The sequence below is a fragment of the Callospermophilus lateralis genome, chromosome 9 (genome assembly GCF_048772815.1).
Source record: "Callospermophilus lateralis isolate mCalLat2 chromosome 9, mCalLat2.hap1, whole genome shotgun sequence".
NCBI lineage: Eukaryota > Metazoa > Chordata > Mammalia > Rodentia > Sciuridae > Callospermophilus > Callospermophilus lateralis.
The window spans coordinates 4,474,052-4,491,014 of record NC_135313.1 but is presented as its reverse complement, the minus strand read 5'-3'; the positions used below and the strand labels follow the sequence as shown (position 1 = coordinate 4,491,014).

Genomic DNA, 16,963 nt, shown 5'->3' with positions numbered 1-16,963 from the left:
CCCGTGGTTGCTTGGTCCTGTCAGAACAGCATGGCACGAGTGTGTGGCAGAGGGTGCCTGCTCACCTCCTCACCTCGTGGAAACAAAGGGCGGGACAGGAGGGGTCCTGGGTGTGTCCCCTCTGAGGACACACCCCCACTGGCCTAACTGCCTCCCACTAGGCCCTGCCTCCTAAAGTCTCCCCATTTCCCAGTAGTACCACACATTGGGGTACTACTGGGAAATGGGGTGAGTGTCAGTCTTTATGACATGTCAGTCTTTGGGGGACAGTTACCAAACCAGAGCGGTTGCCTTTCTACCTTCTGCCTCCCCACCCATCACCTGCTTCTCCGGGGTGTTCTGCTCCACAGTGAGGTGTTAGTGACTGCACAGAGAGCTCCCCGTTTTCCTAGGCTCCCCTCTGATGACTGTAGGTCTCTTGCCTCCACCGTCCAGAGGGCAGAAGCCTTTCTGAGTATGGCAGGTGGACTTCTGGGAGAAGCCCAGAACTCAGGGACCAAGTGATGCACATGCTCTGAACATCAGGTTCCTCCTGTCCTTCCACGAACCCACTGGTCCTTCAGCTCCTGCCTCCCTGCCCCCGATTAAGCCCTCCAGCTGTGCACGCAGCTTTCCTGGACTCCCTCCACGCAGCCAGTCTCCCTGGAAGTTGAACAGTATTCTCGGCTGAGGCAGAAAGGATCAGGAAATAACTGCCAGAGTCCAGAAAATATTTCCAGGAATTTATAGGATGAATCCAGGTCCCTAATGTGCCACCTAATAATAAGTTTTAAAAATAGGAGTTTGTGTGTGTACTTCCAACATGAGGGAAGCAACTACCAGGTCACTCTGTGTTTCTGGTGCTGGGGGAGCTCAGGACACAGATGCAAAGCCTGGGTTGAAAGGGGATGGTGGCGCGCCCACACCAGACAGATGAAAACCTCATTATTTTGAAGATGCTTTCCACAGTGGCAGGGTCATGGGATTATAGCTCCTGTCGTCTGATAGAACCTCATGTCCTAGATTGTAGAGGTCCTCTTTTTAATCTCTCTTGGGTGTTTAACATTTTGAACAGGATTACATGCAGAATGTTCACGGTAAAGAGATTGATCTTCTGAGAACCACTGTGAAAGTCCCAGGGAAGAGGCCACCCCGAGCCACGTCGGCCTGCGCGCCCATCTCCAGCCCCAAAACCAATGGCCTGTCCAAGGACATGAGCAGTTTACACATCTCACCAAATTCAGGTAAGCTCACCACAGACACCTGAGAAACCAAGAGGGACAGCGATGACAGACGGTGTGGCTGGTGGGCAGGTTGGGCTCCTGAGGCCCAGTGGAGTCGTTAGCCCTAGGTGTGGACAGGGGCTGATCACTTTCCCTGTGCCCCTGGGCTCTGAATGCCGCAGTGTCCACAGCACAAACCAAGCATCCGGTGATCGGAATTGGTACCTAAGGGCTGTCCTTCAAAGGAGCAGAACTAATCAATAAAGTATCAAGGATCAGCCAGTCTGGTAACTCTGTGGACAAAAGCAGAAAAACTTTTGGGGCAATGTTTAAGGAAACACGTGGCCTACCTAGATTTCGGTCCTCTCCAGTTTGTTTTACCTACCATCGGTCATCCTCTACTGCCACGTGCCTTCTCCTGATTCTCTTTTAAAGAGGAATCTTCCTTTTTCATTGAGGGTTGTAGAGAGTTGGTGTCTTCTCAAGATTCAGTGTGTTTGCCTGTTCCTGGCCTCGGGGAGCAGGTGCAAGCCCTCCGTGCCATTGTGGGTTTTATTTCGGAATCTGTGCCAACGACCGCATGGTGGCCTCCACCTTCCTGTGACTGCTGATGACCGCAAGGGGTGAGGGCCCCTGAGTCCTCCAGGGACGCACTCAGGCACCTTCAGCACGTGGAACCTCATGGTTTCCTCCAGCAAAGGTCCCTTTCTTCTCTCCCTCCTCCAGCCAGTTCTTCCCCAAACAGCAGTTTCCAGCCTAGGGCTGCTCTGTAAGGATGCCGCGTTGCCCGTCCGAGACGCTTGGTGCTCCCAGGGAGGGATGGTGCCGACTGCAGGGTGGTGTGAACGACCTGGGTGGTTGAAGGGGATGGTAAGCAGGAATCAGAATTGGGGGCAGCCCACCTGGGCTCCGCCTCACAGAGCCAGGGGCCTTGTGCAGGTCACTGAGGGACAGAGAGCAATGCCAGGCCAGGGAGCACATGGGGAGCCACAGGGCGAGGGACAACGGGAAGACGCTATTGCTATGCATCAGGCTGAAGCTGACTTCCTCCAGAAAGGCCAGCAGGTGGTTCCACGTGGCTTCCTGTGACCTGCTGACCTTTCTCCCAAAATGTCCGTGAGAGTTCCCTTTTTGGGGTGGTGTGTGACTGGGTGGGAAGAGAGGGAAGAAGGGCAGGGAGGAAAAGGGTTGTACAGCGAGTAGAACACCCCGCCACTCCTCACGTCGCAAGGCGTCCACCTGCCAGGAGTGCCCCCCGAGCACCAGCGCCGGGTGGGAGCTGTTGTGCTGTCCGGGGAGCCCTGGCCCCCGTGTGGCCAGCCATTTCACCTCCCATCTGACCACGTGACATCTATCCATGTATTTATTCAAGTCCACAGATGTCAATCCAGTCTCCTCTATTTAAAAAAAAAAAAAAACTTTATGGGAAGTTTTCTGACAAGGTGCAGAAACACCTGCTAGATGAATTGTGACCTGTCATGTTCTCTTTCTTAATGAGCAAAACTTGCGTGTGTGAGTGGCATGCGGCTTGGTACCTGGAAGTGTGTTCACATTACAGATGGCCAGGTAGAGCCACTTTCCGAGCTGCTGACGGGTCCCTGCCGCTGTCCTCCGCCCCAGTGGCACAGTCGGTAAGACATGATCCCCACCCTAGAGATCCTCACCCTCATACGGGGGAGAGACAAAACAGCTGCAGCCCGCACGGCAGGCCAGGAGGTGAGCCAGGGCCTCCTGCTCACGACGTCTGTGTTGGAGTGGGACCAGGGACAGGAATCTGGGTACACAGAACAAGGGAGCAGCCCTGAGGAGCGGAGAGGTGTGGAATGGGTAAGATGGGGACCTTGAGCGTCTCAGGCTTGAGCCTGGAGCACCTTGTGCTGAAATCCACTGTCCTAAGGAAAATTAAATGTTTTCATCATAAATAAAAATGCAAACGGCCACACACACCATACCACCTCCGTGGGGTGGGGGATGTCACCCTCCTTCACGGATAGGAGGTGTTTCCAGAAGGCAGTCCCAAGGCCCAGTCTCATTCTCCATGAGACCCTGGTGTCGGGCAAGTGCGAGGGTTTGGGCAGGATGAGGATCCCTCCTCTGGCCACGCCCCTCAGCTTGGGGTGGCATCAGCCCTCCCGGAGGAGGCAGGGACTTCATTAAAACATTGTGGCGTTTTAATTTACATCGACCTCCTAAACTGAACCTTAATCTGCAAAATGATACCTTCTTTCTTGCTTAAGAAATTAAAGCATTACGATTTGAGATTTCACATACTCTAAATTACTCTTGGAAAATGAGCTCCCTGTATCTGAAATCATTCATAACACGCTCACGCTCTCTGCGTGGGGATTCCAGCACAGCAAGTTGAATCTGCGGTAAAGCGGCACCGCACTGAGGTGGCGCAGCTCTCGGCCAGCGTGGGCCTGGAGCCCTTCGCCACGGCCTTCCTGGGCCACTCCTGTCACCCTCTGCCCTCCACTCCTTGGAATGCTGCTTCTTGGCTCTTTGGGGCTTCTGGGTCAGCTGGAGAGGCCGGCCACCTTTGTGCTTCCTGTGCTTTTTCCCCCACTGTCTGATCTTGGTGTTGCTGACCTGGATCAGCGTCGTGTGCCTTCCCTTCTGGTGCCGGCGGCACCCGCGTGGGCCTGGCATGCACAGACCTGCTGAACCTTAATCTGCAAAATGATACCTGACACTTGTTATTGCTGGAGAGCAAACGCCATGAGTAGAGTGACCCCATCAGAGGGCAGCACTACTCACATGGTTCCACGTGAACCTCCAGAAAGAGTCACACACAGTGCCGCCCATCCAACGGCCAGCGCCATGCCACCTCGTGTACTGGCTGGTGCTCCTGTTGGGCATCATACATCATCTAGGCTGATCCAATCACAGTAGCTCTTGCTGTCTCCGGATTGCTTGGGTGGGAGTGAGACTGAGCCTCTTGCATGCTCCATGGCCACCCGTGTTTCCTGCAGTCATTTAAATTTATCCTTTGCCATTTTTTCACTAGGTACCTGACTTTTTCTTATTGATGTGTCAGACTCTTTTTATATTTAGGATATTAATAGTTTATAATATATTTTTCAAATAGCTCCCCAGTTTATTATTTGCTTTGTAAATGTTATGGTCTTACTTCCATATAGAGATTTTCCCCCCTTTGTTTCTATATAACGAAAATCATAAGTCTTATACTTGTAGGTTTCCATTTTAAACTGTATAGAAAACTTTAATAAGTCTGAAATCATTTCCCAGTTGATAGATGTGCACATCCAAGTTTACAGTTTTATTATTGTTTTGTTCCCTTGTTCCAAAATATGATTAGTCTCCAGTCTACCTTTGACTTGTGTGGATCCATGTGTGTGACAGGAAGTAGCAGTAGGTTGCCAGTCGTCCCCTCTCTGATGAGCCTGCATGTCCTCATTGTGCAGCTGAACCTTTGCTAATACCCGCTTCTGGCCCCTGGAGTCCACTCCGCGGGACCCACGGTTGCAGGTTGCCTTGCCTTGGCTCCATTTGCCAGGTTGTTTTGGCTTCATGGCTACATTCCCGTCTGGTAGAATTACAGCTTCTCCTTTACCCCTGAGTTTTTCTTGGCCACTGTTACCTGTTTGTTTATTTATTTTTTAATGAACTTCAAACCTCTCTCCCGCCACCAAATCCCCCCATGCCGACCTTAGTTGGCCTTGCTGTTTGGCTGTCAGTCAGGTGCAGAGGGACGTCATCTTCCCTATGCTGAGTTTCTTATCATGGAACACAGTTCTTACCTGGTCCACTCAAATTTGTTTTTCACTCCCCAGTAAAGTTTGGTGTTTTCCTTCATTTAGATCTTGTCTGGTCTCATTAATGCATTCTGTTCATTTATCACTTCTGGTGCATTGCGAGGGGGAAGTCTATTATATCATCTAATTGGTGAGATATAAGGGAGCTGCTGTTTTTGCATTTTGTGAATTCATCCACCTTACCAAACTCCTGTTAGTTGAAGTATCTGTTTGGATGCTTCTCTTGATTTTGCAGAATAGTTATATTACAATGAAGCATTCCCAATTCAAATGTTACAATTCCTAACTATGTATCAACGTTGACCTCAAGTTCTACCAACCTGTTTAATGATCTGGATATCTTTTTGCTTTGCCTCTTGTGTCTTTGATTTTCCATTATTATTGAGTCTGCTGCATGGTCAACCCTCATTAATTCTCTGGACATTGTGGGGAGGGGGCAGGAAAAGCCTGTCCCCTGGGAGCCTACCACCCCATGGGGGTGGCAGAGTCAGAAGAGAAGCACACGGTGAGATGGTGAGAGCCGGCGTCGATGCGGTGGTTGGACAGACTGCTGGTGGGGAGGCGTGTTGTGTTATATCTGTTTCACTGGAAAATAGTTTGCTAGTTCTGAAATTGCAACTGCATTTCACACATCGAAATGCAGGAAAAGGGGTGGTCTTCCTTTCAGTTTTTGCCATGGACTTGGAACCAAGGGGGGAAACTCGCTGTTGAAACAGCTAGCTTAGTGCTGATCCCTGAGCCCAGAGCTCACTCTGGGGCCCCGCAGAGGCACCACAGAGAGACCACAGTGAGGCAGGGAGCCCCTAACTCTATGTGGCAAGTGTGGAGGACAAGACTGGGCAGTGGCACCACGGCCCACGGTCGATGGCAAGAAGAGCCAGCAAGTGTCATCCCTGCCACCAGCCCCACTGAGGAGCAGAGCAGCATCTGCACTGAGGAGAACATCTGGGTAGATTGGCACCTCTGTCCAGGGCTAATGCTTGAAAGGCAGGAAAACGACCTAGGCACATTCACCAAGAAAAACAGATAAATAGCAAGGCAAGGCAGCTCCGAGCAGAAGCCACATGCCAAACTCTGCCAGCCTACCCGGAGACCACTCTGTCAGTCTAAGCTGAAACGCCCCAGTCCTGTGTGCCATTCGCTTGCTCTGAGTCCACAGCCAGGCTTCGCCTTCAGGAACAAGTTGCCCAAGGCTGCAAAGATCTTCCACCTCGACCCCCTGCTCTTATTCATGCATGAGAGTGGACCACCACCATGTTCATGGGAACAACGAGATGTGTAAGACCAAGGGGACAGCTGATCCTGGAAGACAAAGACGAGAATTTGGAGGAAGCCAATTTCAAAGGAAATCATAGTCACTATCATCAGAAAGATTTAAGAGGTGGTTCTGTATACCTACCCTATTTCACTGGATAACTGTCACAGACTTTATGCCAAGTTTTTTTTGTAACAAAGTAGGGTGCGACCATTATGGGAAGCTTTTTTTTTTTTTTTAACTGTACTAGCATTACTTAAAAGCCACTTATTACTAAACTATCTTTAGTGCAAGATTAGGATGCACAGAATACTTGTGAAATACTTTAAAAATGAATGATCCAAATCAGTGCACACCATTCTTCACAATAGTTTAGCAAACTTTTTTCCAGTCTGGGGAAAAAAAAAAACAAAAAAACAAGTTAACACATTGGTTGTCGTTGGTTTGTGCGTTATAATCTAAATGCAACGCCTGAGAAAATTGACTGCAGGGTTGCAAAGTATGGGCTTACAAAACTGGACCCTCCGCGTCCTGAGATTCTGAGCCACTGTCGCTGGCTTTGCTGTTTGATGTGGTGTCCTGAGCACCAGGTAGCCCTGCAGACCTCTAAACAGACCACACAAGGTGGCATTTAGAATTGTAGCACAGTGCACATGTGCTGAGAATCCCAGGCAGCAGCTTGCCGTGACAGGACAAGGTGACGAATGTGCATCCATACGCTTCTGATGAATAAGTTGCTGCTCTGTTTACTCTTAAGCAGCACGCTGAACAGAATTATATCATGAGAGATTATAAACCAGTTTTGGGATTGAAAAAAACAGGTGCCACAATTAGGCAATGATGACAGTGTTGCAGGTGAGATAAAGCAAACCAGGAGAAGATTGATGGAGAGACAGGAGGAAATTAAAGAGAAAACAATTACAAAAAAATTTCTCAAAATCATCCAGTTTAAATAATACAAAGCATGGGGCTAAAGACAACGTTGGCAATCCAACATATAGTAGAAGAAAATATGCTAGAGATAAGCCAGGACATCTAAAGAGACAAACATCAAGTTGGAAGAGAGTGGAAGCACCGTAAAATCCTACAAAACATCCAAGAGAGGAGACCAGTGTTATCTATGAAGTAAGAAATCTGACAGACCAGAGAGAGAATGCAGGTCTTCCCTTCCAAGGACAAGTGGTCTTGAACGGAGAAACCTGTGCGAAGACTAAACACTACCATTCAAATGAAGGTAGGAAAAAGACTTCATTAGACAACACAGAGGGGCTCAGGACTTTTCCTTCTTAAGGTTTTTGAAAACATGACTTCAGGATCTACTCCAGGAAAAAAAAAAAAAGAAAGAAAGAAAAGAAATGATAATAGTAGAAGAATCCAAAAGATACTTCTTTGTTGAGGTGAGACCTGGCTAAACTCCCTTACTCCATCACATCTTTCCCTTCCTCCAAGGCTCTCCGGCGTCAGGATGTCCATGGTGCTCCGTTGTCTTTCCTGTGGCATCTGCCTTCCCTTGCCTTGGTCACCCTTGCAGTAGAATTCGCCGTGAACCACGCTTTTCTTCAGGGAGCCTCCCAACTTTGATTTCAGCTGTCCTTGCAGGGAAGGTGGTGAAGTGCCCACAGTGTTCTCTGGTCTGTTTCTGGCTGGTTTGGTGACACTGTCCGCATGTGACAGCAGGCAGAGTGGCCGTAGCTGACAGTTACGGTGATGCTGGAGTAGAGAGCAGGAAAGCACGGTGAACAAGAGCGGAGGCTTGGGAGGCAGAGGCAGTGCTGATCCCAGTCCCACCTCGGGCCTCTTGCAGGTGTCTCTGAACCCAAGCTTCCTTGTCCCAGAGATGGGAACGTGACATCTGACTCCGTTTTCGTGGGATACGCACCACATACCTTCTCGAGCTCAGCCCAGGTTTCCAGAATCCTGTCACGGATTCATCATAGTAGTTACGCTAACAGGAAGGAAGAGGGAGCCATGATGTTTTTTAATGAATTTTCCAAACACCATGAAGTGTTCAGGTGGCTTTTGAGTAGAGACCGTGGGCGCGTGGGTCGGGCTGAACAGACCTTGTTCCCCACTGACAGGACCCCTCCGCGGCACTGAGGGGCAGCCCAGGGAAGCTCTTCTGGCTTCCCCGGGTCTCAGGAGTGTCACCACAGTTCTGTCGCAGGGTCGCTCTTCTCCGTGACTCCCTGTGGTGACGTTTGTTCTAGGCCCACAGTTACCGTCCCGACTCCAGCATGTGTCTTTGTTTGGTTCTGTAGTTATGGGTGATTTCATCCTAACCAGATCGGTGCCCAGACCTCTGTAAAGGAAACCTTGCCCCCCTCCCCCGCCTCCCCCACTTTGGCCCCCAGTGGTGGGAATGGGCCAGTCATCCGGAGGGTTGGCGCTGATTTTCCCGGGGGTGGGGAGGCGGGGACAGCAAATGTGTTTGGAGGATTGAACTGCCGTTGACATCTGAAGTCTCAACCATGCTGTTTTCTCCACACTTCAGCAATCAGGACATCCAGCAAACCCATAAAAAACCAAACTAATAGCATGAATATTCAGTGACCTAGAATACTAATTATTGTCATGAATATTAATGTGGTCGGACTTGCTCTCTCCTCTCCTCTTTCTCTCGTCCTCTTCCTCCCTCTCTCCCTCTCTCTTTTTTTCCACTTAGCCGGCTCTAAAGATGGGTCATAATGAGAGCATTTAAGAGGGAGCGCTCTCCGCCGTGACAGGGACCGGGGCAATAAGGAGAGCTTGATTAACGCCAGCACTTGGGGGGAGATGAGAGGCTTCACGTGGGCCTGCTCGGGGGAGGCGCAGAGCCGCCGCCGCTCTGTTGCTGCTCCCGGAGATTAATGAGGCCTAAGAGTGCATTAGGAACAGTGACAAAGGTTTGATCTAATGGGCTCAGTCATTTTTCCTTTGAGTGACAGACGCACAGAAGTAATTGGCTGTGCAGAATGGCAGCTCATTGGCGGTACTTAAGGATACATTATCCCCGTTGTGTGGCCCGCAGAGGCTGTTTATCAAAACTGCTCACACTGCAGACGCGAGTCGCTAAGCTGCTGTTACAGTGGTAATAGCTATTAAAAAAAAAAAAAATAACGCAGCATCAAAATGAGATCCGCTGTTGTCTCAGAGAAACAAAGTTTTTCTTTGTTTAGTTTCAAATGGTCTAGAAAACATTTTAATAACTCCGGAGTCTGCTGTGTCGGAGGTGAGCCGTGCCAGTCCACGTGTGTCCCCCGTCTGGAGCCGAGCCTTGCTGCTCACAGGGAATTTCCCACACTTTGGACCTTGGTTAAAAGCGCCCCCCTCTGAGGCACAAAGTGCGTGCTTCTGCTGAACACCCTTCTGCCGACCTGGAAGAGTCCTTGCAGTTGGAAGGCTTCTTGGTGGAGAATTATTTTTCCTTAAAAAACAAATCCAACAGTATCACGTGACATCTGCTTCCATAAGCCAGGTTTGATTGGAGTAGGTTTTGACAGCAATTTAATAATTCATTAATTTTACCCAAAAAGTAATGTTTGTGAAGGTTCTCTTAAACTGAAATTTCAGGTAGTTAGCTGAATCTGAAATCAAAAGGCACTAAAGTTAATATTTCATTCTTGACAAGAGCTGTGGCGTCCCAGCCGGGCTGAGCGCCTTCTTGCTGTTGGCTGCTCTGTCTCCACGTGGCTCCCCGGAGCCTTAGTGGGTCTGTGCTATGTTGTGCCTGTCATTCAGCTGGAGAATCTTCGCGTTGTAGACCGTTATTTCTTTCTGTTTGTGATCCTCTCAGTTTCATCACCTACCAGTTATTTTTTCGTTAAGTAAATATTGCTGAGTGTCACCCATCATGTGACATGGAGGAGGTAAACACTGAGGCTAAGTATCGTTTGGTTTCTTTCATATAATGTAGCAACCTGTGGCCAAGGCCCTTAGGGTACAGTTAAAAAAAATGAGAATCATACTTCCAATTTAAGGAAAGCTTCCTCAATTATTTGAACTATAAATGGAGTGTTCTTCTCTCTAAGAACGGACAAAAGCAACTCGATCCTGGATGATTTCCGTTAAAGACCTAAGAGGGCTGTTGGAGACATGGCCGTATATCACTATGGTAACCGATGGGCCTATAAGTAAATAAGAGTTGCTTTAGGAACTTTTTTTCATCTCAAAAGTGTGGGGTTGGTGAGGAATTATGCTTCTGCTGTGGAAATGTTGCTTTCAAGACCAGGGGGTGGTCAGCAAGGGAAGAGCATAGGAGGGCAGGGGGCTGGTGGCTGGCCCCAAAAACAGGCAGAACCTAAATCTTGGCAGACAGCTCAGCACTGATGGGCTAGAGTTGAGTCTTCATTTGCCCACGATGGGTGCTTCTCTTTCCCACGTTGGCAGAGAACTTTCCCAAGCATCTCTAAGCCTTCTGGCCCGTTGTTCTGTAGTCACCAGTCACCTGGAGAGAGATGTCTGGTGAGTGGGAAAGCCAGAAGCAGCCCAGCCCACAAACCCGGGGCCTGCTCCGTGGCCTCATTCTGAACGCAGTGTTCCTTGGTGCTCTGCGGTCCCTGCGTGATTACTCTGTTCAGCTGTGAGAGATGTTTCGCAGGAACCGGTGAACTGCAAGAGAAGAGAAGAGTACAGGTGAGTCTCTGAGAACAGAGCCATGTGGCCCCCTGGCCTCGTGTCTGGGAGGGACGATGGCCAGAGAAAGCTCCCAGCACATGCTGACTGATGACAGTGGTGTTATGCACAGCACAGCTCATGTGTTCCTCTAGGAAGGAGGAGACTGCCTTGAAGATAATAGGCCCAGTCGAGCCCCAACTTTCCGTTTATTGGGATTTGAACCAAATGAGACCAAAGAAGACAGATCTGGATATCTTGGGCTTTCTGTTTTTTAAAACTGATTATCTAAATGTTCTAACCATATTTTGTTCCTTTACACAAAAAACTTGAGTTTTATTCTCCATACTTACAATGTTGCCCGCCTCCCTTACTGGACTACATATAAACCTGTTCATGCCACTCACGCCCAGGAGAGGATAGTGCTCGGCAGGCACTGGATGTGCACCTCCACAGCAGGTGTTCCTCAGCAGATGAACATGGGAAGTGAGAAACATGGATTATCTTTTGAATGAATATTTAAGCTAAATTCTAAGTGAGAACTTACCTTCTGATGTGCTTGATGCTTCCTCCTGGATTCTGCCAAATGCCACATAATATCCAACCACAGAGAGGAGCAGAAGCCCAGCACCAGGCCACCCGCAGCCTTGCTGGCTCCCCGGATGGCCAGCCCCTCCCTCGGGTGACGCTCTTCCTCCTCCTCTCTCTTCCCATTCCAAGTGCCTGGTTTCTTTCCCTTCCCGTTTTATCATGTGCCTCTGGTCGTGCTGACATAACCAAGCACCAGAACTTTGGGATCTGGTGTCCCTGAATTGTCCCTGGCACTAAGCACCATGATGTTGATGGTGGATGTTCTTAAGTGGTCACCAGGTGAGCAAGCGAGCCTACACAGAGTGACGCCAGCCAGGCGAGCGCTAGGGCAGATAGAGCAGTCGCCACAGGAGGCCACTCCCAAGAGAGACGCAAGGGAGACTTTCAGACTCTGTAGATTTAGAGACAGAATTCACTCTATCACCATTTTAAGCTTTTGCTAGAAAATAAACTGTAGAGAAAAGGAAAACCCACTGTTGGTAAAATTGATAGCAAATATCTATAGAGGCTTTGCAGTTTGTGGAGCACTTTACATAATTTGGTCATTATATTAACCACATGGGGCATATTATTATCATCATCATGATTTCTATTTATTATTATTATCTATTCTGCAAATTACAGACTGAGTTGTTTTAATGATGCCCAGGTTCCATTTCCTTTTAGCCACTGGTCATTAAGAAAATTCATCAACATGTTTCATGAGTCAGAAATACACATGCTGTTTGTCCTGCTAATAACTCTTCCAAGTCCTTACCCTAAGGAAAATGTAGGCATAGAAGATGTTCTTCTCAGTGTTGTCTACGGTCATGAGAAATTAGAAACGACCAGAACTATCTGGAAGTAGGAATGTGGCAGTAAGGATATTCTCCATGAAATCATAAGGTGGTGTTACACATCCAAGTTTGTCATGGGGATGATGTAAAAACATGGGACAGCAGTGCATATGTCATATTTTAAAAAGTTCAACATGAAATTAGGTGTTTTCTTTGGTCATGACTATAAAAATATGAATATGTTCAATACAGAGTTGATCTGTTAGGATTCTGGTGGAAATAATTTACATTATTTGTACATCTGAATAATTTTATAAAATAAGTTGTAAGAAATGTATATAACAAAATAGATTTCTATCATTTTTTTCTTTAGCATCATAATTAAAAACAATAAAAATCAGCTATGCTCACATTTTAAGAAATAGCCATGAACCATCTAATTCCAGGATTTTATATTCTGAACACAGTCACTTTGCTGTATTGAGCTGACATTAAGTGTGTCATTGCAGCTGGTTCTGGATGCTAGACATTCTTTTGCTCTAGTAAACATAATATGGAAAATATAATAGCCAAAAATGGTACAGTAGTCTGAGGAACTCCAGGTTTGTGTCTCAATTGTAGATATGTTAGATTGCACTGTCTACAAAGCAAGAATCACTGCATGCAGAGCCCATGTTGCCTGCATCTTTAAGAAAAGATACCAAATGTGTCCTTGGAAAAAATCCTCTTAGCCTGAAATTCTGGTTGCCAATAGAAGGGCAGATTTCCAATGCAAATACTGGAGCGAATGGGCCCGGCTCACAGGCACTTAAATCATTTGTATCTCACTTTTTATGGTAGTGTTGTGAATTATATTCTTTTCGGGTTTATAATTAGAGGACAGAGCAGATGGCGAAGGCTTCGTTGGAAGAGATGCGACCGTTAGGATAGCCTCCTTGTCCAGTGGTGATTCCTGGCTTTCCGGGGCCTGCACACAGTGGGTGTGGTGCAGCTGGGGGTCTGCAGAGTAGCTGCACGCTTGCGTTTTGTAACCCTTGAAACTGCACAGGAAGCAGACAGGACCCAAAGAGCAGCCCTGGGTATTTCCAGGGCTGAGGCCTCCAGAGGAGGAGAGTTACTTGGAATCATATTCCCGTCATTAGGGATTTTTAAAAAGTTATAAATGTCCCTTTTCCATGTGATGCTGGTAGAATCCTGTGTTGGCGGCGGCCCTCTTAGTGTGCTTGAAAATTCAGTTTCGCTTCTCTCCTATTGCTGCTCCTTTTTTTCAGGCTTATTTAACCAATAAGTAAGTCTCCTTTTCCTAAACGGGTTGGTAAAGTGAAGTCGCGTTTGTGAAGATAGACCAGAAGTACAAGGTGCCGTGAGTGAAGTCTTGTATCCCAGAGGAAATGGCTGTTGATGAATCTTGGCGTGAATGCCATGAAAAGCCATCATTTCAGAGGATATTTTTAAGAATCCGAGCAGGCTATTTTTAATGTAATAAGCCTATAGCTTAAAAGAGGAACTCTGTCTTTGATGTCATTTGGTGGGTGAAAACATTCTTGTTCAATAGAAAACCAGCATCTTTTTCATGCTCATTGGAGATCAGTTCAGGCAACATACTGATATTCATTCAGATATAAATGCCGTATTCACTTTGAAATGCAAATTGTTTAAAGAAAAATAGCATATGGTGGAGGTAAGTACCTTTTCAAATCAACTCTTACACTTTAGGGATGTAAGTACAGCTGACATTATTCTTTGGAGAGAATCTGGTGCTTTTGACACATGGAAGCGTGCACTAATCAAGGCTGCCCGCTAGCACACACACATATCCATATCAAGGAAGTGGCGCTGGGAGGACATGGATTAGCATGGTAATGCCGCCGCCCCCTGCTAATCAGGGAGCCAGCTGATCCAGAGAGGGGCTATTGAGGAGATGGTCTTTCTGAGCTCTGAAGGGACCAGGTAGCCAGCCATGTGTTTCGTGGTAAAATTGGGGGGAAACACGGAGGCAAATGCTGAAAGGTCCTTTCCCCGCCACCTTCATGTGGAAGGCTGCATCGGGTGCTGGTGGGAGCTGGCCCACCTTCAGGGCCTGTTACTGATGATGCCGCCATTTTTCTCAACCCAGTTCTCACGGACACTTCCCGACCTGGCTTCTGCTTTCAGATGACATTTTTTAACTTTTTCGGTAAATTTGAAGGTACAAAATCCTAAATTCTAGCTGGGTTTGCAGTGACCAGTGCTCACATCAAGAGGCAGCAGGCAGCCAATCCTAAGGAAGCCCCCGGGCCCCCTCCACACACACACAGGCCGTCACCTCTTGTCACTCCTCAGGTGACATGTGCCTGTCATCCCTGAGCCTTTGGACAGCAGGGACTGCCTGGCTCTCCTGCCCACCGCCTTCGGCTCCGTGGTCCGTCTGCAGTTCCTCCCATGGACACCCTGTGGCCAGCTCCTTTGCTCTTGGTGGTGTGAGGAACTCCACATGTGTGTGCCACGTTGTACCATGCTGAGTGGGACGCTTTGGTCACTTCCAGTGTGGGACCATGAGGAGTGACGCTGCCCGGGACACCTGGAACATTTTAGTATAGAAGGATTAGAAGGAAGAGGAAATCTTGTGGGAGAAAGAGATGGACAGGATTTGAGATGCCGTTTGAAAGCCTTGCACTGTGGGTCCGTCAGAGCGCACCTGAGGTTGTCCTGGAGAGTGTAAGGTGGTATCTCTCTCTCCATCTGCCCTTGACCTAACTGGGTCAGACTCCCAAGTCTAAGCTCCAGGCATTCTTCTCAAGTCCTTCCTGGACCTTCCAGCAGGGGGAGCTCCCTGCCCCTTGCACTCTATGGCTCCTGGGCCACTGGTGGACTTGCCTGATCCCTTCTCATAGACTAGCCTGCAGGTTTCCCAAGGGCAAGGACACTCCCCTTCACTGTGCCCAGCACAGCCCAGGTTCAGTGCAATGAGACAGGAAGTGCAGAAGGTCAGCCTTAGGACAGGTGCCCCAAGTCCCACTTCTCATAGGGTAACGCCACCACACTCGGTGGTGCCGAGGAGAGGAACCCCAAGCTGAGACACTGCAGTCTTTAGAGTGGGGTGCAAGCCAGCCTGTCTCCTTTGCCATGGGGATAAATATTTAATATCCCAGTCCGTAGATAAATCCGCCCTCCTCCAGGAAAGACAGTGAGTGTCCCTGTCATCCAAGGCGGTCTCTCTGTAGGCACCCCTGAAGATTATGCAGAATAAGGGGTGCCATGGGAGGCTGCCTGCGGCAGTGGGGTGCAGGGGATATGCTAGGCCAGAGGACAGGAAGAGCTGGGGAGGACAGGAAGTGCCTGTCCTGGAGGCGCTCACCCCTGGGGGAGAGGGGCGTGCCCCTTGGCCAGGGGAGCAGAAGCTTCCTTCAAGGCCCCTTGATAGCGACTGGACTTGGTCCCACATCCTCCTCCAGGACATGGGTTCTGACCAGGCTCTTGGACTCCCTCTGAGGGAACAAGGTCCTGCAAAGAAAGCCCTGTCCAGCCTCAGAGCCGCGCGTCCTCTGGCTCAGACTCCAGCTACGTGTCCTGTGCCACTGCCACTCAAGTGCAGTTCTGGAGCAGAGCACCTGTGTGGCTAGGTGGCCTCATGTGGCTGCCCCTGACCTCCTGCCCAGCAATGGTCTGTCTACTCCCGAGGGCCGGGGCGTGTTTGGCCCCCAGCCCCACAGCCCAGGGCACTCTGCAGCCTGACCTGACAGTGACTGGGACAGTAGAGCCACCCGTGAGTCTTGGGTGGTCTTAAGGTCAAGGTCCTGACCTCTCAGACGATCACGTGGTTGGCTTCACAAACAAGAAACTCAAGCCCTTCAGCCTTAATAAATAACTCCTTAACCTGAAATAAAGTACCATGCCATGAGCCATGTAGCCCTCAAGTACCTAGAGAGGAGAAGACCATCCTAAAGGTATCATCTCCTTTTACGCTTACGGGCCTGCCCGTGTGGTCTCACCTAGGCAGATTCGGGTAGGTGCTGACGTGCAGAAATTGCCTAGACGGTATCATGTGGCCAATTAATTAATGACTTTCAATCAAGAACGGAAATGAAGTTCCACGTTTGAGTTTGTTAGCGTATGTGTGCGTAAAAATGAGTATTACAGATTATTGGAATTAGTTTAGAATATTTGACGTTATCAAAAGCATTCGCTAAACGTTTAGGGGTTGTTTGTTTCTTTGGCCTCTGGTTGACTGTAAGTGGAGCAGTGCCCCAGCGGGTGACCATTGGAACCACAAATACCTGAGGAGTTGATGGCAGCCGTGGGTTGCTCCCAGGGTGTCAGGAAGAAGTCTCTGGGCCCTGGGCTGCCTCACCCAGGAAGCATCTCTCCTGGTGGGTTTGCGTTTAAAGGCGACTCCCTGTCTGTGGACTCCTCAGCTCTTGAGGACAGAGGCTGTTTGCTACCATTCATTTTTGTTTGTTTTCAGTTCAGCAAATATATTCTGTATCATCACAGAAAACACTTGTTTCTTTTTATTATTATTATTATTAGTTGTAGGATATTGCTCCAAGCTGATTTTATTTGGTAATCAACAGGGTCAGGGAGGAACCAGAGCTAATGCACAGAGACCCCATCTGCTGTGGTTGAAGAGATCTCCCCCCTCCCAAGTTGGAGCAAACTATTTGTTTTTTTGTTTTTTGTTTTCCTTATTCTCGACATATTTATTTTATTTTATTTTTTTTAATTAATTTTTATTGTTGGTTGTTCAAAACATTACATAGTTCTTGATATATCATATTTCACACTTTGATTCAA

General features: G+C 48.5%; 1 protein-coding gene across 7 annotated transcripts in view; it reads left to right on the top strand.

Moving 5' to 3' along the window:
- The window catches only part of Agap1 (ArfGAP with GTPase domain, ankyrin repeat and PH domain 1), a 492,018-nt gene that overhangs the window by 319,264 nt on the left and 155,791 nt on the right, over positions 1–16,963 (top strand). For all 7 annotated transcript variants that reach the window (XM_076866821.2, XM_076866820.2, XM_076866822.2 and 4 more), the window contains one exon: positions 1,055–1,223. In XM_076866821.2, coding sequence (XP_076722936.1) covers positions 1,055–1,223 — 169 coding nt within the window. The remainder of the gene's footprint in view (positions 1–1,054; positions 1,224–16,963) is intronic.